Genomic DNA, 26,005 nt, shown 5'->3' on the forward strand with positions numbered 1-26,005 from the left:
TTCAGCCCCCCTGCTCCCAGCCCAGGGGCCCAGCTTGCATGCAAATAAGGCATGCATTCTTGAAGGAACAATGGGTTAGGCCTCTTTCTACACAGTTACAGAACTTTTCACCATGTGGAGTAACTCTGCTGGTTACAGTACAACAGGGTTTGCACCATGTGGAGTACAGTGCAGTTTGTAGGGTAAAGGGGAGGTTGCACCATGCTGGGTAACACTGTATCTTAAAGTCTAACAGGATTTTCACAATGTGGAGTAACACCGCAGCTTAAGTATAATGGGATTTACACCATGCAGGATAACACAGCAGCTTACAGTGTACCAGGGTTTGTACAGCACAGGGTAACTCTGCAACTTACAGTGTAGTGGGGTTTGCACCACACAGAATTCCATTGCAGCTTACAGTTTAATAGTGTTTGGACCACATTTCAGTGCGGGGGAGGGTAACATTGCATCTTACACTGTAAAAGGGTTTGTATCAGGCAGAGGTAACACTGATGCTTCCAGTGTAACAGAATTTGCACCACATGGGGTGTAACACCACACCTTATAGTGTTAACAGGGTATGCACTACATGGGAGAGGGTGGTACCACTATAGTTGACAGTGTTTGCACCACATAGGGGGTAATACTTCAGCTTACAATGTAACATGATTTGCAGGGGGTAGGGGGTAACACTGCAGTATATAGTATCAGAGGGGTAGCCTGTGTAAGTCTGGATCTGTAAAAGTGGCTGTTGTATTTTTGGCAAAGAGTTCTGTGGCACCGTATAGACTAACAAACGTATTGGAGCATGAGCTTTCATGGGTGAATACCCACTTCACCCACGTACATGCATCCGACGAAGTGGGTATTCACCCATGAAAGCTCATGCTCCAATACGTTTGTTAGTCTATAAGGTGCCAAAGAACTCTTTGCCGCTACTGCAGTATATAATGGAACGGCCTGCGCTGTGTATGACAGTGTCATAAACAGATAGTAAAGGGTTAATAGAACAGGAGTACTTCATGTCTCTTTTGACTGTAAAGGGTTAACAAATTCAGTGAGCCTGGCTGTCACCTGACCAGAGGACCAATCAGTGGACAGGATACTTTCAAATCTGGAGGGAGGGAAGTTTGTGTGTGTGCTGTTAGAATTTGGTTGTTGTTCACTCTGGGTTCTGAGAGTGACCAGATGTGCAACCAGGTTTCTCTCCAATCTCTCTGATACAGTCTCTTATATGTCCAGAATAGTAAGTACTAGGTAGATAAAGCGAGTTAGGCTTATGTTTGTTTCTTTATTTGCAAATGTGTATTTGGCTGGGAGGAGTTCAAATTTGTATTTTGCTGAAAGGATTTTAATTTGTACTTGTATACTTAGGCTGGGAGGGTATTCCCAGTGTCTATAGCTGAAAGACCCTGTACTTATTCCATTTTAAATTTACAAAGATAATTTTTACTGTTTTTTTTTCTTTCTTTAATTAAAAGTTTTTCTTGTTTAAGAACCTGATTGTTTTTTTTATTCTGGTGAGACCCCAGAGGACTGGGTCTGGATCCACCAGGGAATTGGTGGGGAGAAAGGAGGGAAGAGAGATTAATTTCTCTCTCTGTTAGGATTACTTTCTCTCTCAGAGAGAGTCTGGGAGGAGGAGAGAGGAGGGGGGAAGGTGAATTTTCCTCTCTGTTTAAGATTCAAGGAGTTTGAATCACCGTGATCTTCCAGGGTAACCCAGGGAGGGGAAGCCTGGGAGAGGCAACGGTGAGGGAAAGGGTTTACTTTCCTTGTGTTAAGATCCAGCGGGTCTGGGTCTTGGGGGTCCCCGGGCAAGGTCTTGAGGGGACCAGAGTGTACCAGGCACTGGAATTCCTGGTTGGTGGTAGCGCTACAAGTACTAAGCTGGTAATTGAGCTTAGAGGAATCCATGCTGGTACCCCATCCTTTGGACGCTAAGGTTGAACGTGGGGAATTATACCATGACAGACAGGATTGCATTGCATAGGATAACACTACACCTTATATTGTAATGGCACCATGCACGGTATCACTGCAGTGTACAGCGTAAAAGGATTTGCATCCCATGGAGTAAAATTGCAGCTGACAGCAAAGTGGGGTTCGGGCCCTGCTCAGTGACCCACAGCTTACAAAGCAAGTTACAAACGAACTCCCTCCTGTGGATTGGCCAGTGTGCAGAGTGTGGTCATTTTATCCGCACGCACGTCTCGCAGCTCTTGCTCCCGGGTCAGAGCGGAGCAGAGGCCTTACTGGAAATCCTGGGAGGTGGGTGGGCGCACGCAGCCTCCAGGGCTCGGGTACAGGGTCTGTTGCTGGGCAACAGGAGAGGGTTCCGTTGCTGGGTAACGAAGGGCGGGGTCTGCGCGGGGTCACGTCACCAGCGTGCGCCGGGTGGTGCCGCGCGGCGGAGCCCGGAGCTGGCGGTTGGCGCGGCGGAGGCGGCCGGGCCCGGCGGTGGAGCGCCGCGCCGCGCCGGATGCGCTGCTGCCCCCGCCCTCCGCAGCCGTTCAGTCTAGCGCAGTCGGGCCCCGCTCCAGCCTCCGCGCGCAGGGGTCCCCTCAGCCGAGCCGCCCGGCCCGGGGGTCGCCGTCTCTCTCCCGGGCGCCCCCAGTGCGGGGAGAGCCCCGGCCAGGCGCGCGGGAGCTGGGCCCTCCCGTGCCGCCATGGCCCCCAAGGATGTCATGACCAACTCCCACGCCAAGTCCATCCTGAACGCCATGAACGCCCTGCGGAAGAGCAGCACGCTCTGCGACGTGACTCTGCGCGTGGAGCAGAAGGACTTCGCCGCGCACCGCATTGTGCTGGCGGCCTGCAGCGATTACTTCTGCGCCATGTTCACCAGCGAGGTAGGGCGGGAGCCGCCCGCTGCGCCCGGCGCTGCAGGTGTCTTGGCCAGCGAGCTCTCGTGCCGAGCCCCGGGGTGGCTGCGTTGGGGTTTTGTGAAACTCCTGAGGGCTCAAAGGTTTTGCTGAGAGCATCCCCCGGTGCACTGCCATGGTGGCGCTGAGCCCCCTTGTCCTGAGTACAGCCAGAGGCAGTTCCTGTCCCTCAGAGCTTGCAGCCTGTCATAGAGAAGAATGAGAAATGGTTGGGAGGGGAGAGGTACAGACAGGAGAGGGGATTAGCTCATGGTCATACAACAGGTCAGTGGCAGAACCATAGCATTGAGTTCCAGCTCTAGTGCCCTATTCACTGGACCAGACTCTTCATAATATTGGATAATGATTTACACAAATTGCACATTCTTTCTTTGCAAAATGCTGAAAGGTGATAATGTTTGAGCTGCAGTTCACTGTTTGGTTCAGTTTGCTAAATAGACGTGCTGTCTGTGGCTTTGATTCAAACTTAATGCTGGAGCAGATAGAAAAAAACATGAAGGGCGCAGTAAGGGATTGTGGAACTGGGTTTATAAAAGATACATTTCTGTTGCCTCTTCTTACCAGAGAAGAGAAGAGAATTTCCTTTTTCTAGTAGCCTCTGAGTTGGTATGGAGAGAACATGCTGAAGCAAACTGAGAGTCTGTCTCCCTACAATGCCAGGAGCCCTTTCTGGAGATACCATTTCTTAGCGAAAGATGTAAATAGATATATGCCTTTACCTTATGTTTCCTCATTTTCACGATTTTCAATTTTACATTGTTGTCATTCAGCAACCTTGGCTGGCTTTTATGCAGTGTTTGTGTAGATGAATATGTGATTTTAAAAAATTGGAGTGAATTTATTGCTGGTAAATATACAGGATTCGCTTTTCTGGAGATTGATGCTCTCTATCCAACAATAGTCACAACATGGGCAGCAAGCAACACAAACTTCCCCATACACCAGCCACTAACTCCCTGTCAGTGAAATTTAGCCCTTATCAGTAGCAAAGTCAGTCCTTGGGACCTCTGCTGAAACTGCCAGTAAGGGCCAATGGCGGCAGTGATTAGTGTGCATTAGGAACTAGGCTGAAACTGTTTCTCCATGAACCCCACAACACACCTTTCAAGATCCATGGGTCCTACACGTGCCTATCACAACATGTGGTATACCTCATCCAGTGTATTAAGGGTATGTCTACACTGCAGTCAAACCCATGGCTGGCTTGTGCCAGCTGATTTGAGCTCATGGGCCTTGACTTAAGGAGCTGTTTAATTTCTGTGTAAATGTTTAAGCTGGAGCTCAGCCTCTAGGACCTTTTAAGGTGGGAGGGTCCCAGAGCTTGGGCTGAAACCCATGCTGAACCATATACACTGTAGTTAAACAGCACCTTTGGGCTTGTGGGCCTCAGGCTAGTCAGCTGGTACGGGCCAGCTGCAAGTGTCTAATTACTGTGAAGGCATATCCTAAATACCCCAATAACTGTGTGGGTGAAATGAAACAATCAAACTCTCGAACTCTCACCGGGCAGGTCTACACTTAAAATGCTGCATCAGTGCAGCTGCACTGCTGTAGCTGTTAAATTAAGACATTTCCGTGCTGACCGGAGAGCTGCTCCCATCGGTGTAGTTAATCCACCTCTGCGAGGCGGAAGCTATGTTGATGGGAGAAGCTCTCCTGCGGACATAGCGCTGCCTACATCAGGGGTTAAGTCAGTATAACTATTTTGCTCGGGTGTGGATTTTTTGTATTTATACCAATATAAGTTTATAGTGTAGACCTTGCCACAGAAAAATGAGAATACAAAAACACCATGTTACTTGTGGGTGGACACTTCACAAAATGATCATTCCACACCTGACCACTTAGAAGAAACCTGCACAACATCTTCAAAAGATGAGCCTGGGATCTTACATTCATAATTTTGTTAGATAGTAAAAATCAAGAACTCAATAAAGACATTAGATTTATAGCTTATTACAACAATCTGTAATCCACTAACCCTCTTTTGTCCTACCACTGTGAGGTATTAACTGTTCACTTCACCTTGAATGGTCTCTTGCAACATGTTAACGGCTTTCCTTAACAATATGTTCCATCTTGTATTAAGCTGTGGCACTCTGAGTACCATTTCCAGACCTGAAGAAGAGCTCTGTGTAAGCTTGAAAACTTATTTCCTTTCACCGACAGAATTTGGTCCAATAAGAGATACTACCTCACCCACCTTTGTCTCTAATATCCAAATAGAATCACAGGCCATCCTTCTGTCTAGTTTCCTTCTTCTCCCTGACTTTTTAATATTTACTTTAAACATTTTAAATCCCTGTTTTAATGTTAATTTTTCTCCCTCTCTGCTTTACAGGAGGAGAAGCCACTGATCAACTGTTGAATCCCTGGCTGTTGACAGCACTTTTTCGCTCCTTCTGTGCTGAGTGGAGTGGGGAAGCTAAAACAACCCTTCAGTTTTAACTTCAAAGTTGTTCCTCATTGTGAAAACTGAGGGGCGGTTTCAGCCTGTATGTACCCCTACTTCCTGATTTTGCACTGGGACTTCTGTCTCTGAGGAGTCTATCACAACATCCAAGGATGCTCTAAGAGCTGATCACTGGCTCCGATTCTGAAAAGCCCGGATGGTTTCAATGATTAGCAAAAGTCCTCTCTAGAAACTGTTTTGTGTGGTATAAACAACATGTGGAAACATCCTTCTCATTTTGAAAATAAACTACCTTTGAGTCTGTTCAGGTTTTTGTATGGGCATCATCACTGTAGTGTGAGCACTTTCCAATAGTGCATTAAGCCACAGGACTAGCATTTGTCATGTTTCTTTTTTTCTCTCCAAGATGAAATTATAGTTTTTTGTTTGGGTTTTTTAAATCATTTAATGTGTCCTGTGTGTCTATATCAGCAAAGGCAAGGTGGAAGAAAGCCTTGCAGTCAGAGCAGAAGGTGATGATGCTTGTGGTTCGATGACCTTGGGCTTGCCCTAAGAAAGCTCTGTCTCCTGCACAGGATGAGCAGTACCCCTGGGGGGCAGCAGCTTTGTGCCTGAGAAATGGAGCTGCCTGCATTCCTTGTCCAGGAGCTTTAAGTGATCTTTTAGGTATCCTAGGCCCAAACCATTGATGTTGCTAAAGGTCTTATAACTCCTTGAACCTTTTCTAATAGCACTAAACCATATTGAGATGTGCTTTCCTGGGCCTTCCTAACGCGTTCAGGAAAATATGGGTTTTTGGCTTATTGCCTGAATAAGGATAGTAAAAATTCTAATCCTGGTCCCTTGTTACCCTAATTGGTGCTGGATGAACAGAACTAAGCGAATGCACTTGATAGTAAATATGAGGTAAATTATCTTAAATATTTCCAAGATGTAGAGCTACATTAGGTGATTTAACAGCACTACATTTATACTAAAGAGAAACTTACCAAATCTCATTCCATTCTCTTAGCAATTGTCTGAATATCATTTGCTGTGCTCTTGTGTGTAGACAATAACTGAATCCAGTATGTGTTCAGTATTATTAGGTTTGTTCTTGGTCATTTTTTTTTTAAATAGTGATAATGGAAAAATGATGGTAGGGTCCCCTCAGATACCCAGTCTAACTTCAAACTACCCATATATTAATTAATGGAGATGAGACTTTCATCCTAGATGCATGCACTCTGATTTCATAGCACTGTTTGCTGCCTGGGCTGGTGAATGGAGGCTAAGGCAGAACATTCTCAGGAAATAAATGATTCCAAAATAATACAGATTTATAAAGCAAAGTCAGCTGCTCACACTGAATGTGTTAAGGGTCTTCATTCAACAGGGCATTGAGGCAGAAGGAATCACGGTGAGGCAGTGGCTTATAATCTCTTTTATGGAAGATCATTTACAGGCAAGCTGAATGTTTTTGTGGCATTTGAAAGAGCCAAAATGAAGCAGAGTTTGGATGTCCTTGAATAAAAATCCTACCTGATAACCACAGAGACAGGCGGTATAGTTCATGCAGATTGTAGGTGCTGTTCTTGATAATCTGGGCATTGAATTACTGCCAGTGTGTTATGAAATAGTAGCTATTGCTACCTTCTCATGATTAAAGTTGCTAGTGAGTATCTCAGAGCCCAGCTTTCCCCAACTGCCCTTCTTCCCGGTCCACAAGCAGAGGCTTCCAAATTGGTAGACGGTTTGGGGCCAAGGAAGAATTTTTCTACCAGATTTAAAGTGGATTGGACCAAGAGTGTTTCCTAACTATTCTAAATACAGGAGCTCTTCAAAATCGGAAAAGTTTGTGTTTTGGCACTTAGTTTCAAGAAAAGTTGAGAGAGAGAGAGCGTGCATGCTTTGTTTTCTGGTCTTATCTAGTTTAAGAGTTGATGTCCAAGTCCAAAGCTTAGGTGAGTAAAAAGCTAAGAATTTAAATAGGAGCTTCACGTGCCAGCCCAGAAGGCAGAGGAGGTAGCTGGGCAGGGATGGGTTCTTTGCTCCTCAGGACAGCTGTATGCACTGGAAAATGCCGAGGAAAATGACTGTGGGGAGCAGACTAGGAAGCCTTTGCCCCTTGGGTCACTTTCCTGGCATCCCTAGTCCCCCTTCAGATCCTGTCTCCTTACTTTGCTTCCTGTACCTATACCATCCTCAGCAGACCTGCTAAGATGTTTACTTCCTGCTTATTTCAGGATGTTTACAGAAGTTGGAGATGTATAGGGAAAGTATAGCTCTTGGGGACAATGAGGTCACAAGATGGGAGAGTCACTCCTTCCTCCTTTTCATGAGCCTTCGGTGGGGCTCTTCAGGGACGTCCTACAATCCTTATTCTGTTCCTCAGCCCCCACCAAGACTACACATTGGCCTTTTGCATGGTTGACAACTCTGGGAAGAGGGGTGTGTGCTTTGATTCTCCAAAGCATTGTCCCAAGTGCAGCACCATTCCTGCACTCTCCTTAGATTTTCATGTTTGGCTTTCCCTCTTCCACTCTTCTCAGTTTCCCATCCTCATCCTTGGTGACCTCAGTCTCCACATTGATACCCTCCCTACCACACACACACCTGACTTCTTGTCTTCCTGTGTTATTATTTTAAACCATGATATAGCTTGCTCACTTACCAAAATGGCCACTCACCTGATTTTGTTTTCACTAAAAAACTGGTTCCTTCTTGATTTCTCTGTATCCAAAGGCTTCTTCAGTCAGAAAATCTGTCCTGGTAAAGACGGGATGTGAAAGCAGCAGTTTTATCAAATGGAAAAAGAGAGTTGATAGTAGTAAATTAGCAGTTATGCAGTGCAGACATTTGATAAGGCAGAAAGTAAAAGCATTATTGAGGGAAAAAATACCCAATAAGATGTTAGTTGGCTAATTTATAATCCATTTAACAGATCTCAAAGTAACTAAATGGGGACTCATCATCTGAAAACGTATTTAATAGTGTAACTAACTTACCTAGGGACCTGCTGGATTCTCCATCTCTTGGAGTCTATATCAGGAATGGATGTCTGTTTCTAAGAGACATGCTGTAACTCACCAGAAGTTATGGGCTTGAAGTCCTGCACTTAGGAAGGAAGAACCCATGTACCGCTACAGGCTGGGGACCGACTGGCTAAGCAGCAGTTCTGCAGAAAAGGACCTGGGAATTACAATGGATGAGAAGCTGGATATGAGTCAGCAGTGCGCCCTTGTTGCCAAGAAGGCCAACAGCATGTTGGACTGTATTAGTAGGAGCATTGCCAGCAGATTGAAGGAAGTCATTATTCCCCTCTATTCGGCACTGGTGAGGCCATATCTGGAGTATTGTGCCCAGTTTTGGTCCCCCTACTGCAGAAGGGATGTGGACAAATTGGAGAGAGTCCAGCGGAGGGCAACGAAAACGATTAAGGGGCTGGGGCACATGACTTATGAGGAGAGGCTGAGGGAACTGGGCTATTTAGTCTGCAGAAGAGAAGAGTGAGGGGCGATTTGATAGCAGCCTTCAGCTACCTGACGAGGGGATTCCAAAGAGGATGGAGCTAGACTGTTCTCAAGTGGTGGCAGATGACAGAATAAGGAGCAATGGTCTCAAGTTGCAGTGGGAGAGGTCTAGGTTGGCTATTAGGAAACACTATTTCACTAGAAGGGTGGTGAAGCACTGGAATGGGTTACCTAGGTAATCTCCCTCCTTAAAAATCTCCAAGGCCTGGCTTGACAAAGCCTTGGCAGGAGTGATTTAGTTGGTGTTGGTCCTGCTTTGAGCAAGGGATTGGACTAGATGACCACCTGAGGTTTCTTCAAACCCTAATATTCTGTGATGTGAGAATCGCTGGGTGAAGTTCTCTGGCCTGGCCTCTGTAGGAGATCACAGTAAATGATTTTAGTGGTTCCATCTGGCCTTAAGTTTTATGAATCCTCTCTCTCAGATTGCCACTCAGTCTCATTGTATATGGTCTACTCCCTTCTACATCCCACTTCTCTACAATCCTCAGGCTGCTATCTTCCTACACTCTTCTTACCCACTTTCTTTTGCACCCTCATTCTGCTTTCTCCATCACCTTTGACTCCTGTTCCCCTCTCTTCTACTGTAAAGTGCATCCCAGTAACCCACGGCACTGGCTCATCTGTTTCCTCTGCTCCTGTGTTGCCTGCACCTTAGGAAGGCCCAGGACTACACTGATTTCCTCCACTACTGGATTATTTTCTTCTCCTTCAACTCTGGCAGTTCTGTGTCCAAGCAACAGTCTTTCCTAACTGAATTCTTGTCCATAACCATTTAATCGCATCTTTTACCAGAGAAGCTCAAGTGCTTTTCTCTGAATCATACTCGTCTGGTGCTGACAGTGCCACCTTTAGCCATATACAGGCTTTGGGGAAAAAAATCTGCTTCACAGGTCACATCCTGAAGACCTCATTAAAGGCTGTGCATGCTGACAGGAGATCCTCAACAGCTTGCAGGAGCAGGTTTTGTGGTTCTGTATGCTAGCCCATAGTGATTAGGTCCTATGATGGTGTCACTTGAACAGATATGTGGACAGAGTTGACATCGGTTTTTGTTGCAAGGATAGGTTCCTGGGTTAGTGTTTTTGTTGTATGGTGTGTGGCTGCTGGTGAGTGTTTGCTTCAGGTTGGGGGGCTGTCTGTAAGCGAGTACAAGTCTGTCTCCCAAGACCTGTGAGAGTGAGGGATCATCTTTCAGGATAAGTTGTAAATCTTTGATGATGTGCCGGAGAGGTTTTAGTTGGGGGCTGAAGGTGATGGCTAGTGGCGTTGTTACTTTCTTTGTTGGGTCTGTCCTGTAGTAGGTGACTTCTGGGTACTCTTCTGGCTCTGTTTTTTCACTTCAACAGGTGGGTATTGTAGTTTTAAGAATGCTTGATAGAGATCTTGTAGGTGTTTGTCTCTCTCGGAGGGATTGGAACAAATGCGGTTGTATCTTAGAGCTTGGCTGTAGACAATGGATCGTGTGGTGTGTCCTGGATGGAAGCTGGAGGCATTTAGGTAAGTATAGTGGTCAGTACGTTTCTGGTATAGGGTGGTGTTTATATGACCATCGCTTATTAGCACAGTAGAGTCTAGGAAATGGACTGCTTGTGTGGACTGGTCTAGGCTGAGGTTGATGGTGGGATGGAAATTGTTGAAATCATGGAATTCCTCAAGGGTTTCTTTTCCATGGGTACAGATGATGATGTTATCAGTGTAGCGCAAGTAGAGTAGGGGCGTTAGGGGATGATACAACCGCAGGTTGTAAGAAAATATTTATTTGGGAGCGAGACCTGTCCTCGCTTACAGACAGCCCCCCAACCTGAAGCAAACACCAGCAACCACACACCATACAACACTACTAACCCAGGAACCTATCTTTGCAACAAAGCCCAATGCCAACTCTGTCCACATATCTATTCAAGTGACACCATCATAGGACCTAATCACATCAGCCACGCCATCAGGGGCTCGTTCACCTGCACATCTACCAATGTGATATGCCATCATGTGCCAGCAGCGCCCCTCTGCCGTGTACATTGGCCAAACCGGACAGTCTCTACACAAAAGAATAAACGGACACAAATCTGACATCAGGAATCAGAACATTCAAAAACCAGTAGGAGAACACTGCAATCTCTCTAATTGCTCAGTGACAGACGTTAAGGTGAACAGAAAAGCTTCAAAAACAGACTCCAACAAGAAGCTGCTGAACTTGAATTAATATGCAAACTAGATACGATTAACTTAGGTTTGAACAGAGACTGGGAATGGCTCGGACATTACGCTAATTGAATGTATTTCCCCATGTTAAAGTATCCTCACACCTTCGTGTCAACTGTCCGTAATGGGCCATCTTGATTATCACTTCAAAAGTTTTTCTTCCCTGCTGATGATAGCTTCTCTTAATTAATTAGCCTCTTATAGTTGGTATCGGGTATTTCCACCTTTTCATATTCTCTCTATGTATAAATATCTTCTTACTGTGTGTTCCATTCTATGCATCTGATGAAGTGGGCTGTAGTCCTCAAAAGCTTATGCTCAAATAAATTTGTTAGTCTCTAAGGTGCCACAAGTACTCCTGTTCTTTTTATTAGAAACAGAGTCAGCAGGTTTACAATAGAGACATGAAACCAATTATAAACTGATACTTGAAATTATGCTTCACAGAGCATTTCACCTGAACATATATAAGTACTATGGCTTCTCGGAATTTAATATGTCCATATTTTGATTAATCCTTTAAAGCCTTTAGAAAAAGTATTTATAACACATCTTAAAAAATAACAAAAGGAAGATGGAAGGTTGGCATTGCCAAGTAGGCCAGAGTTAAGGTTGATTGGGTACCTTAACTGTGCATTTCTCTATTTTCATGTTTTTCATGTAAATTTAACCTTGGCTCTGAAATTCCTGGCTTTTTAATAGAGCGACGAAGTTCTTGTAAGGATTTTTATCCTTAAATTACCGATCTATCCCTTCAGTCTTAACTCTGGCTTAATGGAATATTTTGTCATGTGGTTATAAAGACAGGCGTGAGATGGCTGCTCCACACAACCCATAATGTGTCAGGCAGCCAGTCCAAGGTGAAGAGTTGGGGGCGGGATGGGACTCTCCTCCCCTCCTCCCATCTGCATATCAAATGACACAGGTGCTGATTTTTATTTTTCCCAGTGGGTGCACCACCCCAAGGCCCCACTCTCACTTGGCCTGTTCTCCCAAGTCACTGCCCTCGCTCCACCTCTTTCTGCCCCGCCCCCTCCCCTAAGTCCCCCTGCCTACTTGCTGCTCCCGCCTCTCTAGCCCTGAAGGACCCCCCCACCTGCCCACCCACTGGTCCCTCGTTTCTTCCCCACTCCCCCAAGTGCTTACCAAATAGTTGATCAGGCCACCAGCACTAGGGTGAAACCACTGTGGATAGGGCAGCGCCCTGTTTTTTTCCCTGGGTGCTTGAGCCCTGGAACACCTGCAGAGTCTGCACCTATGCCAGGTGGTGATAGTGAGTCTGCCATTCATCTTACCACCCATTAAGCTTCTGTTGTGTCAAATCTCATCTGACTTCTTCCAAAATACAGTTTCCCTGAGGCATCCTTCTACACAAAATAAATACTGTCTCCTCTATGCACCCTGAATTCTTCAAGGGAATTCCTTCATCTTTATCTTTTCCCTTTTTACATGCACTGAAAATGCAGAGTACTCTGAAAGGACAACTTTTAAGAGCCATCACTGGATTTTTGGTCTGAGCTCTGGAAAATAAACCATTATCTCCCTTGCTTTTAATTTGTAGCTTTCAGAAAAAGATAAACCATATGTGGATATCCAAGGGTTGACAGCCTCTACTATGGAAATCCTGCTGGACTTTGTGTATACAGAAACGGTTCACGTGACAGTAGAAAATGTCCAGGAATTGCTCCCAGCAGCATGTCTGCTTCAGCTGAAAGGTAATTGCAAACCAATTAACCATGCAGTTGATGCTGTTTAGAGCTCTGGAATGTCTGGCTTGTAAGTAAAGGAAAGATTGCAGAAGGCAGAAAAGGCTGCTGGGCTGTTTCCAGACCCAAGTCTTTTTGTCTTTAAATTGCATAATAGCTGTTTGTCAAATGTGCTGCTGCGTGTACTCTGTTCTCACCGATAAGAAAGTTTGAACCTCGTGGAGATATGATGATAAAACAAATAAGTGTCCTGGGGCATTTCCTACTCTCAGGTCTTATAGATCCCCGAGCTGTGTAAGACTTCCTTTTGAGTCTCTCTTATATCTGTCAAGTTATTTTTAATATGTATAAATAGTCAGTGGCCTAAACATACAGGCTGTTGCTTTATTTTTTTCCTGGCCCCTGAAGAAATGTTTGCCTATATGCCCCTTTGTGTGTGCATACCTCTAAGCAACGCTTTGGGGTTTACTTTTCAATATAGACTAGAGCTTGGTTTTCTAAATTACTTTCCAAAGCAGTGATTGGATAGCAGAAGTGCATGAGCTCACTCACTCATCTCATTTCCATAGGTGTGAAGCAGGCTTGTTGTGAGTTCTTGGAAAGCCAGCTGGATCCATCAAACTGTTTGGGCATCCGAGATTTTGCTGAGACACACAACTGCGTTGATCTAATGCAGGCAGCAGAGGTCTTCAGCCAGAAACACTTCCCAGAGGTGGTTCAGCATGAAGAGTTCATCCTCTTAAATCAGGAAGAGGTGGAAAAGCTCATAAAATGTGATGAAATTCAGGTAAAGGTAGCAGGAGCTGTTGTGCAAATCAGTGAGAGCAAAATACTGCTTGAAAGAAAAGCAAATCGCGGTATGTCTAGCGCCATTGGTTAGCTCATAATACTCTTGGAGTGGCTATCTCAGGCAGGCTCTGAATGCTCTGCTGATATCTGCTTCTTGCTGAATCAGCTGCATAATCTGAAACTGACGGGTAGAGTGTAACCTCCCCTCTACGGCAAGGTAGCTGTCATTGGAACATGGAGAGTGAAACATTGGTTACTGTGTTGGTTACTAGCTGTTATGAAAAGACCAGTACTACAAACCAGAACCAGATTAGTTAAAATCAAGGAGAAAGGCTAAGACGCAACAGCCATGGGGGATATTTCTCTTTGGTGTAGAACAGAAATCATGAACTCTGGCCTGGGCTTGACAGTTGGTGATCAATTGGGTTAAAAGTTGTAGTGAAAACAAAAATAGTTACAATGGGATATATTTATTAGGCATCAGGCTATGCTTAGGCCAGTGTTGATTGTTGATAGGATAGTGCTTGTGGATTCTGCTTTCATTTCCAGTGTGTTCTGTACAGGCAAGAAATCTCTCATTCTTCTAGTTTCGCTGGCATTCATGGAAGTGAAACCCATGTGCTGGGATGAAGTTGTACCCCAGCATAGCAGACACTTATGGAGCTGGTTTACATTAACTTTAGAAGTTCTGGAACAGAACAAATTTAGAGCAAATTAAAAAACACCCTGGCATTTGTATTGCTATTCTGTAGACATCACTAATAAAATAGTGATTTTTAAATTAATTGAAAGCTTCTTAATCCAGCTGCATTTTGTGAGGTGTGCTTAGCCAGCCCAGTGTTGGGTAATGTCCTCTATGGATGTGAAGTCTGAGCTCTTCCCCCTTGTCTCCCTTTGTTCATAGGCTTTAAGGCCAGAAGGGACCATTATGATCATCTAGTCTGACTTTCTGCACATTACAGGCCACAGATTCTCACCCGTCCTCATCTGCAATAGGGCCTTAACCTCTGGCCGAGTTACTGAAGTCCTCAAATCTTGATTTAAAAACCTCAAGTTACAGAGAATCCATCGCTTACTCAAATCATCAAGTGACCTGTGCCCCACACTACAGAGGAAGGTGAAAACCCCCCAGGGTTACTGCCAATTGGACCTGGGGCCGGGGGAGAGGGGGCAGGAATTCCTTCTCAATCCCAAATATGGTGATCAGGTAGATCTGAGCATATGGATGAGACCCACCAACCAGCCTCCTGGGAAATAATTCTTTGTAATAACTCTGAGCCTTCCCCATCTAGTGTCCATCTCTGGCCACTAAAGATATTCGTTAATAACAGTTGCAGATGGTCCATATGCCGTTGTAGGCTACCTCATTGTACCATCCTCTACATAAATTTATCAAGCTCAGTCTTGAAAGAGGTTAGGTTTTTGCCCTCACCACTCTTCTTGGAAGGCTGTTCCAGAATTTCACTCTTTTTGGTTTCAAGCCTTAACTTGTTGATGGGCAGTGTCTATCCCTTTGGTTTTGTGCCATCATTGGGCCTTAAGAACCAGGGAGAGAGAAGAGTTGAGTTATCCCTCTGATAGCAATTATATCTCCCCTCTGCCTTCGTTTTGTTAGGCTAAACCAGCCAGCCTCCTTAAGTCTCCTCTTATAAAGTTGGTTTTACTTTACTCTGATCATCCTAGTAGCCCTTCTCTGCACCTGTTCCAGTTTGAATTCATCTTTCTTATACATAGGAGACCTCACCTGATGCATCCTAGGATTGTGTTAGCATTTTCCATGGCTGCATCACATTGGTGGTTCATAGTCATCCTGTGATCAACCAGTCCATCCAGGTCTTTCTCCTGCTCTGTTGCTTGCAACTGATAAGTCCCCAGCTTGTAGCAAAAACTCCTGTTGTTAATCCCTAAATGTGTGATCTTGCACTCTCCACTATTAAATTTCATCCCATTTCTATTATTGCAGCTTCCAGGTTGTCCAAACTTTGTATGATATTCCGGTCCTCCTCCATCTTGGCAATACCTCTAACTTTGTATCATCTGCAAAATTTATTAGTACACTCTCACTTTTTGTGTCAAGGTCATTAATGAAAATGTTAAATAAGGTTGGTCTCAAGACTGATCCTTGAAATGTTCCACTTGTACTTTCTCTCCAGCCCAATAGTTCACTTTTCAGTATGACCTGTTGTAGTTTCCCCTTTAACCAGTTTCTTACCCACCTTTTGATTCTTGTATTAATCCTCATCTTTTCCAATTTAACTAAGAATTACCCACATGGAACTGTATCACATACTTTACTGAAATCCAGTTAGTTTAGATCGACTGCTTTTCCTTTGTCAAGATTAAAAGTCCTATCTCAAAGAAAGAGATCAGGTTGGGTCTGGCACAATCTACTTTTTTGTAAAACCATGTTGTATTTTATACAAATTACAATTTATCTCTGTCTTTAATTATGCTCTCTTTCAGAATTTGTCCTAATATTCTACCTACAACTGAGGTCAAACTACTGGGCTTGTAGTTTCCCAGATCACTTCCCCCACTTTCTTAAATATAGGTACAGTAGTTGCAATTCTCTAGTCATAATGTATGAATCCTGAGTTTATGGATTCGTTAAAAATCTTTGCTACTGGGTTTTCAATTTCATGTGCCAGTTCCTTTAATATTCTTGGATGGAGATTATCCTGGCCTCCCGATTTGGTCCCATTAAGCAGTCTGAGTTTGGCTTCCACCTCATATGTGGTAATTTCTACTTCCATTTCCTTGTGCCCGTTAGCCCCTGGCCACTCCCCCCCAAGATCCCCATTAGATTTATTGAAAACTGAGGCAAAGTATTCATTTAGGTGTTGGACCATACCTAGAGTATCTTTAATCTTTTTGCTGGATTCCCCCTTCTTTTGTTGTTTTCTTTTTATTTATATGGCTAAAGAACCTTTTATAATTGGTTTTAATTTCCTTTGCAAGATCCAGCTCTGCTTGGCTTTTGGCAGTTCCCACTTTATCCCTACGCTTCCAGACCTCCAGGAGGTAGCTTTCCTTGCTAATCCATCCCTTCTTGCATGCCTTGTAGGCTTTCTGCTTTCTCTTAGTAACCTGTTTGAGATGTTTGGTCTGCTTCCCTTCCCTATGAGTTTTTTTTCCCCCCTTGCTTGGGTTGCAAGTTGCAGGTGGTCTCTGTATCTTTGACTTAAAATAGTTCCAAGCCTCCTTCATGTTTGCTGTTGTATGCATCAGCTCTGGTCAGAGGGGTGAGTGTACAGATATTTTGGCTCCAAAAGCAGTGGAGACTTTCATGTTAGGAGCATTTTCTGCAAATAAATTAATAGCATTTTCTACCCAGTATTTTTGGTTGATCTAGAGAGCTCTTGTTGGTTCTTATGCAGAGCATCTTTTTCTCCATTTCCTGAAGGAGCTATCAGACTTTCCAAAAACAATTTGTGTTGGTGCCCAGTGTCCTATTTCAGAAAGAAATTAAAGACCTAAATGTATATCAGTCGTTCTTTGTATGCTGCTCAGCAGCATTAGGAGTGCATGCACCATTCCCATGAATGTGGGATTTTTCCACCTAGGTGAGCAGTAAACTGCAGGAGTGTTTAGGGGATCTATGATCTTCAGGAATTTAGAACCAGATTTACAGTCCTGCAAACTTAGCCTTTATTTTTTTTGAGGGTTTATTGGTTGCCTGAAACCTGGCAAATAATTGGTCTCAAGTTTTGTGGGAAAATTGATTATTTTTCATAAGTTAAAATAAGTAAAACATTCCCCTGTGTAAGAAACTCTGGTGTGTGTTACTTTTAATAGACAAGTTTACTTATGTAGCTTAATACATTGATACCAACAGTTACAAGATTGAAAGGGGCAATATTTGCGTGAAATGACTCTGCATTAACTGGACCAATGTGTAGATGCCTCTGCCTCTTCTCACTGTGTTACAGAACTGGCCCACCTGCTCCAGTAAAGATTTTGAACTCTACATTGGGTTTTGTGGCCTTAAATTATAATTAAAGCAAAGAAAAGTTAAATATGAAAAAATGAATTAAAATAACATTGAAGGGCCAGCTTAAATTCACCACTGCGGGAAATTCATAATTAATGTTTAAAGAGCCCAGCTGAGATTGGGACCTCATTGTGCTGGACACTGCACGGGCAAAGATTAAGAGACAGTCCCTGCCCTAAAGGTTGCAGAGTCTCTAACTAAACCAAACATGGTGTAAGGGGAGTGGCAGAACTCATCAGCAGAATGACAGGTGGCAAACGGCATGGTAATGCCACAATATCTTTTAAACTCTTTTGAGGGAAGATTTTAAGCGAAACAGAAAAGGAGGGAGAAGAGCACTGAAGACAGAGAGGCAAATGGTGTAAGAGAGGGGAGAAAAGGGAAAGGGATGGGAAGGGAGGAGGCTTAGAGTGAGGCAGAGGTGAACTGACCATGGGGGGGGGGGAAGCAAACAGCCAATCAGCAGAGGGAAGAGACTGCCCAGTAAAGCTGTGAAACAGTCTGATAACATCAGAAGTCCCTGCTGCAGCCACTATCATGTCAGCCTGGGCTGTCCTAGGCATACACATAGAAATTTGGGGCACCACTGGGTCTTAGTGTCCACGCCCCGGTCTCTTCCTATTCCTGTTCTGACCCTTCCTGCAGGCTCCCACAGCTGGCTGCTGCTCCCTCGTGACTCTTACTCCAGAGGGGATCTAGTAACTTAAAAGTGAGAGAGCCTGCCAGACCTATTAGCACAACATCAAAACTGTTAAAGAGCCATTCAATTGGTAATGAGGCCATTTAACAGGCATTTGCCAACCCCTAAGTATATACTGTCACTTTGAGAATTGACTGACAAAAACAGTTGTGCATCACTGTAGTAAGATCAAGTGTTTACTCAGAACATGTTAGCCTACAGGACCTTAGTTTAAAATTTATTTTAAAAATATTTCATTAGTGAGTTGGTGTAACAATGTTACCTCTGGCAGGACACAACTGAGAGTATCAATTCAGGACAAATTGCTTAGAGTAGGGCAGTCACAGCCCCAGGCTGGTGATTCTCCACCTCTAAGGCAAACCAAACCAGCCAGAGAGGACTTTGGTTTCACCCCACTGGTTAACCTTAAATCATACAAGCAATTCTCTTAGACACTCCAGTTTCCCAGTATCACCGCCAGTGCCACTCATTAAGGGGATGAATGATTATGAAAACCAATACCCTAGTAAAAGAAGAAGGGTTCTCCTGATCCCAAAGGGCCAAGCTCCAGACCCAGGTCAATATACCAGTCAGATCTTACCCACAAATCACACTGTTGCCAATCCTTTAGAATCTAAAATCAAAAGGTTTATTCATAAAAAGAAAAATAGTTGAGAGCTAGAATTGGTTAAGTGAAATCAATTACATACAATAATGACAAAGTCCTTGGTTCAGGCTTGTAGCACTGATGGAATAAATCAAGTCTCTGGAGTACATCCACAGTTGAGATGGGTCATTCAGTCCTTTGTTAGAGCTTCATTTTCTAGCAAGTTTCCTTCAGAAGTAAGAAGCAGAACTGAAGACAAGATGGAGGAGATGCAGCAGCCTTTTATAGTCTCTTGCCATGTGGTGTTTGCTTTCTTTGTTCCAAAACAAGCTATCCAGCACATGGCATGGAAAAAAAAATCAGAATTTGTCCATAGGCATGTCCCTGCATGCCTTACTGAGACACCTTATTTGACCCCCTTTATACAAGATTTGGTGCCACTAGAGGACTTTGGTTGCAACAATGATCTATGCAGTCCCAGTTCATGTCAATAATGTCACAGTTGGTGAAGATTATAAAATCACATTTCTAAAAAATCCTTGCATAGATTTTTTAGATGCACAATCATCTTTAGCCTTAAATGCTTGGATCTTCAAACATACATTTTTGTTTTAAATAAATCCTTCAAAAGACCATCCTTCTCTAAAATACCTGTTTGTGTTAAAAAAAAAAAAAAATTTGTTTCCAAAGTCTTCCTGTCCTTTGTCCATCCCTTTCTCCCTTCACCTCCCCCCCTACTCCTGTTGAAGAGAGGGTTTAAAGGGACAACACCCCTTTCTTTCCAGATAGCTGGATAAAGAGTTCCCCTTTCTTTACTTCTGCTTATCTGATGAACTAGTTTTAAGAGAACCCTCCAGCAAAATCAGTACTTAGTAAGATATAAAATCCTTTGTTATGCCTAAAATCTTTGGAAACATATTTTTTAAAGTTGGTAAAACTTCATAAACATCTATTATTATGGAGATCACACAAAGTAAATTAGTGTTCCCTTTTTCTAAAAGCAATGAACATTGTTAAGAACAGACTAATCAGTCACAGAGGTTTAATTTAAAATAATGTCTTTGTTTCAGTGAGCTAAATATGTAGTAATCTAGAATGATTACTTTATAAAGGCTTAAGAGTACATTTAAAATATAAAATCAGCTTAGAAATACTGATGAAGAAAATGTAAAACAGAGAAGAACTGTGTCATGTATTCCATAATATTTAATGTTGTATTCAGCAAGACAGCTGACTCACCCTTACTACAAAGTTTTTGTAAATAAATCTGACAAACTTCAGGGTATATCAAAAAACCTGTGACTGACATTTTTAATTCCAAAATTTAGTGCTTTTAATTAGGTACCTTCTGCATAGCCAGTCTTCACCTTCTGGCATGCAGTGGAAAACATGCCCCATTTTCTTTAGAAAGAAATTGCAGAAGAGTGTTTCTAATAGATAGTGAAGGTGAGTAAGTGACAGAGATGATGAAACAACTTGAAAAACTAAATTGCACTGTGTCACCAGATCAGGATGGTTCTGAAAGAGGCTTAATTAAAAGAAGCCATCCTCCAGTTGACTTGCTGGATTAACTGAATTGTGATTGTCTAGCCTGACCGTGTGTATAACAAAGGCCATAAAACTTCCCCCCAAAAAATTCATAATGAGTATCTTTTAGAAAAACATCCAACCTTAATTTTAAAATTGCCAATGATGGAGAATCCACCAGGACCATTGATAAATTGTTCTGATGGTTAATTATGCTGACTGTTGAAACTGACTTTAATTTCTAGTCATTGGATTATCTTTCTCTGCTAGATTGAAGAGTCCATTATTAAATATTTGTTCCCCATGTAGGTATTTACAGGCTGTGATCAAGTCACTCCTTAACATTCTTTTTGTTAAGCTAAATAGATTGAGCTCCTGGAGTCTATTACTGTAAGGCATATTTCTTAATCCGTTAATCTTTCTCGTGGTTCTTACCTGAACCCCCTTCAGTTTATCAGTATCCCTCTTTCTGTGAGCACCAGAACTGGACACAGTATTCCAGCAGCAGTCACATCAATGCCAAGAATAGAGATAAAATAACCATTCTGCTCCTACTCGAGATTTCCCTGTTTATGTATCCATGGGTTGTATGACCCCAGGGGTCTCAAACTCAATTTACCTTAGGGCTAGTGCCAGTCCTCAAATCCTCCCAGAGGACCAATAATGTCACTGAAGATTGTGTTCATGCCACCTCCCAGCCTGTTTTCCACCCTTTTCCCTCACTCCCTTGGCCTCATGCTGCCCTGGCTGACTCTGCCTGGCGATTAGTGACACTGCCTCCATGGCTGACCTTGCCACGCAACTAGTGATGGTATCTCTGTCCCTCTCCCCCAGCCAATGGGAGTTGTGGGGGGGGCGGCTCCTGCAGCTGACAGTCGGCAGCATGGCTGAATTGTTCTCTCCTCCGCGGCTCCACCAGCAACAGCAGGGATAGGGAACTGCTTGCAGGGAGCCGAGCTGCCTGAGTTGAATGACATCAGGAGCATCAGGATGTAGCAATGTTGTGAATCTCTCCTGCCTGCTCCCCTCCTGCCCCCTCGGGCCACGAGGGCCGGATGAAAGAACTTTTAAAAAAGTTTCTGTGGGCCACAGTGGGGAGGTTCTCTGGCTACAGATGGCCCACAGGCCAGGACTTTGAGACCACTGTATTAGCCGCTTTAGCCTTAGAATTATACTAGGAGCATATGTTCTTCAAGTGGTTGCTCATGTGCATTCCAATAAGTGTGTGCTTGTGCTGCGTGCATGATCATTGGAAGGTTTTTCCCCCAGCATTACCTGTTGGGTCAGCTGTGGTGACCCCTGCAGTGGCGCCTTTATGGCAGTGTCTATAGGTCCCTGCTGACCCGCTGCCTGCTAGGTTCCTTCTTACCGCCAGTGACGGTCATTGGAGCAGCTCAGTCTCTTGCATTCGCAAGTGCCTATCTAGTGGTTCCCTTTTCTTAGTTGTTACTTCATTATATAGTAGTTTGTAGTTGGACTTACTCTGTGGGGCGTCCGCCCTGCTCTAGCTTCCCCAGGCACCGTGGCATGCCTTGGTCTCAGGGGTTTAAGGCATGTGAGAAGTGTGCGAAACCTATGCCCACAGGCGATCCACATGCTGCCTGCCTCAGGTGCCTTGGAGAAGGCCATCAGACAGATAAGTGCCCAATTTTCAGGAGTTTCAAACCCAGGACTTAAGAGCAAGACTATCATTTGAAGCTCCTCCTGATGAAGTCGGCCTTCCATCCACAGCTGGCACCAGAAGCGTCACCGGAATCATCGGTAATATCAGAAGCCAAGGCCTATGGCCCCACATAGAACTATCGCTGCATATCAACGTGAGGGAACTGAGGGTGCTTCGTCTGGCATGCCAAGTGTTTTAGGCCCACCTGCAGGGTACACGTGTCACTGCTGATGGATGACACTGCAGCGATGTTCTATATAAACAACAGGGTGGTGCTCACTCCTCTGCCCTGTGCCAGGAAGCCTCTGAGCTGTGGGATTTTTGTATCGCCCACTCAATAGAGGCATCCCATCTTCCAGGAGCGCAAAATGAATTAGCCGATCGCCTCAACCATTCATTTCATGGTCACGAATGGTCCCTTAGGCTCTCCCCACATAGACCTGTTCGCGACGCAGAGCAACAGGAAGTGAGAACAGTTCTGATCTTTCCTGAACCACAGCCCAGGCTCCATTGTAGACACCTTTCACTTTTCAAGGATAAGTCACCTGCTATGTGTGTTCCCGCCCTTCTCTCTCATACACAAGGTCCTCCTCAAGACTCGCCGGGACGGGGCTTCCTTGATCCTCATAGTGCCAGTGTGGCCCCACCAGCAGTGGTTCACCATGTTGATGAACCTCTCAGTGGACAGGGCAGCAGCGCTTCCTGTATGCCCGATCACACAGGACCACGGCCATCTGCAACACTCAAAGCTGGAGTCCCTCCACCTCATGGCATGGAAACTCTATGGCTGAACTTTCTTGAGCGTCAGTGTTTGGACCCAGTGAGGGAGGTCCCGCTGGGAAGTAGGAAACCCTCCACTCATGCCACGTACCTGGCAAAGTGGAAGCGTTTTTCCATCTGGTCTTGACAAAGGGGAACTGAACCGCAGCTAGCGTCAATTCCTCTTGTTTTGGACTACCTGTTATACCTTAAGCAGCAGGAGTTAGCAATATCTTTTCTCAGGATACACCTTGCTTCCATTTCGACTTTTCACCAGGGGGGCAGCGGGTGGGTCAGTGTTCGGTAATCCCATGGTGGGCAGGTTTATCAAGGACTTAAACAGACTTTATCCCCAGGTATTACGGCCTGTTTCCCAGTGGGATGGTAACCTAGTCCTGTTTGCACTCATGAGGCCCCCTTTCAAGCCTATGGCAACCTGCCCTCTGTCCTACCTCTCCTAGAGGGTGGCCTTTCAGGTGGTCATAACCTTGGCCAGAAGGATATCCGAGCTCAGAGCGCTGACTTCAGAGCCCCCCAGATGGTATTTTATAAAGACAAGGTGCAGCTATGCCCCCACCCTGCATTTCTGCCAAAGGTAGTCTCTCAGTTTCATGTGAACCAAGACATATTTTTACCTGTGGTCTTCCCTAAGCCTCGTGCCAGTAACAGAGAGCACATGTTCCAGTCTCTGGATGTTAGGCGTGCCCTAGCATTCTACATTGTGCAACAAAGCCATTTCGTAAGTCACTTCTGCTCTTTATTGCAATCGCAGAAAGGATGAGGGGGCTCGCGATCTCGTCCGAGTACATTTCATCATGGATCGCATCCTGTATCAGGACTTGCTATGACCTGGCAAAACTTTCAGCCCTTCCACTTACAGCGCACTCCATGAGAGCGCAGGTGTTGTCAGCAGCGTTCCTGACGCAGGTCCCTATCCAGGACATATGCAAGGCAGCAACATGGTCTTCCATCCAGATCTTCACGTCACACTATGCCATTACTCAGCAGGTGAGGGATGATGCAGCCTTTGGCAGGGCAGGCCTGCACTCAGCAACCAGGTGAACTCCAACCCCTCCCCCAGAGAAACTGCTTGGAAGTCACCTATGAGTGATTGCTCATGGGCATTCCTAAAGAACTAAAAACAGTTACCAACCTCTCGTAACTACTGTTCTTCAAGATGTGTTGCTCATGTCCATTCCAGTTCCTGCCTGCCTCCCCTCTGTCGGAGTGTTCTGGCAAGAAGGAACTGAGCAAGAGGCAGGTCGGCAGGGACCTATATACACTGCCATAAAGGCGCCACTCCAGGGGTCTCCACAGCCGACTCAACGGGTACCGCTAGGGGAAAAACCTTCAGACGATTGTGCACACGGTGTGCGCACACACCTATTGGAATGGACACGAGCAACACATCTCGAAGAACAACAGTTACGGGAGGTAGGTAACTGTTTTTAAAGATGATTATCATGACCCCCAAATCTGTTTGAGTCATTACTTCCAAGGATAGAGTCCCCATCCTCTAAGTATGGCCCACGGTCTTTGTACCTATATGTTTACATTCACATTTAGCCATATTAAAATGCATGTTGTTTGCTTGCACCCAGCTTACCAAGTGATCTAGATTGTACAGTATTAGTGACCTGTCCTCTTCATTATTTACCACTCTCCCAATTTTTGTGTCATTGGCAAACTTTGTAAGTGATGATTTTATGGAATTATGGAGCTGGTCATCAAGGAATCAGAGAGATAGGAAGTTAGAGAGGAGGTCTGCCAGTTTGTAACCACTAGTGAAAATGATCTTGAATGTTTGTGGATCAAAGTTCTAACAGATAAAAGACATCATGGGGTATTAGTTGCAGGGCTGGCTTTAGATTTTTTGCCGCCCAAGCAAAAAAATTTTTTGGCTGCCCTGGCCCTGGGCTCCCCCACACACTCCCCAGCTGCTGCAGCCCTGGTCTCTCTCCCCTGCCACCCCAGCCCTGGGCTCTCTTCCCACCCCCACACCCTCCTTTCACCCCAGCTCTGGGTCACTGGTAACTTGCTCTCAGGGCAGGTCATTCAGCAGGAATTTTAGACGTGCCCAGAACACAGACAGGATTGGTTCCCATATGGTTACAGAACTGCAGTAAAGTGGAATAATTTTCAGCTTGTGTGATTGGAGGATATCTGGATGCATATTATCAGACTGTCCTCCATAAATGAGGAAAAGTTGAGGTGCCTTTATTATTCTTTTGTTCCACTCTTTCTTTCAATGGGGAATTTGCCAGTGCAATATCACTGTCTTCCTTTTAAACAAATAAAACAAACAAACAAAAAAAGTCAATGTCTGTTGAAAATAGCAATTCCAGTCCTAAAACCACTGGGAAGGATTTCTTGCTCAATTTTATCCTACTTTTTCTACAGCAGGTTACAGTGGATCAGTATATTTGATTTGGGAGAAATGCAGTAACAGCTGCCCAAATTGCGCTTGAGCACTCCTGAATTTTGAGGTGTTCAAATCTGGAAGGCAGGTGCTAGATTCCTTTTCTGAATATTATCTAAATCTGGAAAGGAAAAGTAAATTTCTGCTTTCATGGCTCAGAAGTGGAAATCCTCCTACGTGCCTAGTACTGTATCTAAAGCTGCTGAAGTCCCCTAGGAGAGCCTCCCGTCCCTTACTTTTCATTTTAAACTCTAGTGGGATCCACATACCTCCCTTGCTAGGTTTCAGATAGAGAGGGGCACTGTCCATTTAGTCCACACAATTCCTCCTTTGGGGGCTGCAAGGTGAGGTTACACCAGTATACCTAATCCAGTCTGGGGATGTCTTCTGAAGGGGGTATCTGGGCCAAAGCCTTCTACTCCTTGGGCACACTTGTTCCCCATTCACAGTGCCACCCCGCTCTAGCACTGAGCTCTCTATTCACAGCAAGCTGCAGCATGAGGTTCAGCTGCCATACTCCCTCCCACTCCCTTTTCTGTTTATGGCGGCCAAGGGCATGCTGGGAAATGTAGTTCTTTCCCTGCTCCAGGGCTGGCTCTATAGGCAGGGAGCTAATCAAGGAACTACAGCTCCCAGGGCCCCCTGTTGGTTCTCAGCTCCCAGGCTTGATCCCTGTGAGCTGCTGCCCCTGCAAATGGGCTGCCCCAAGCACCTACTTGCTTTGCTGGTGCCTAGAGCCACCCCTGATTGGTTGGTGTCTGCCACAAACCCATAAATCACACTAGGGAACAGAATGGTGCTCTCCTTATCAATCTTTCCAGATCTAATGCATCCAAGGGTGCTGAGGGAGTAGGCTGATGTGATTCCA

The 26,005-nt window shown here is 44.7% G+C and overlaps 1 protein-coding gene across 5 annotated transcripts in view; it reads left to right on the forward strand.

The window, feature by feature from the left end:
- The first annotated feature begins 2,418 nt into the window (after positions 1–2,418).
- Positions 2,419–26,005, forward strand: part of KLHL12 (kelch like family member 12) — a 230,533-nt gene continuing 206,946 nt past the window's right edge. For 2 of the 5 annotated variants that reach the window (XR_007774757.1, XM_050956222.1), the window contains exons 1-3: positions 2,420–2,834; positions 12,559–12,712; positions 13,273–13,490. Coding sequence is in view for 4 of the 5 variants with exons in the window: in XM_050956222.1 (XP_050812179.1) it covers positions 2,652–2,834; positions 12,559–12,712; positions 13,273–13,490 (555 nt within the window). In the remaining variant the exon portion in view is untranslated. Of the gene's footprint in view, positions 2,835–12,558; positions 12,713–13,272; positions 13,491–26,005 lie in introns of all 5 variants that reach the window. The other 3 variants (XM_050956221.1, XM_050956220.1, XM_050956223.1) reach the window with 3 other exon arrangements.

The sequence above is a fragment of the Gopherus flavomarginatus genome, chromosome 5 (genome assembly GCF_025201925.1).
Source record: "Gopherus flavomarginatus isolate rGopFla2 chromosome 5, rGopFla2.mat.asm, whole genome shotgun sequence".
NCBI classification, from domain to species: domain Eukaryota; kingdom Metazoa; phylum Chordata; order Testudines; family Testudinidae; genus Gopherus; species Gopherus flavomarginatus.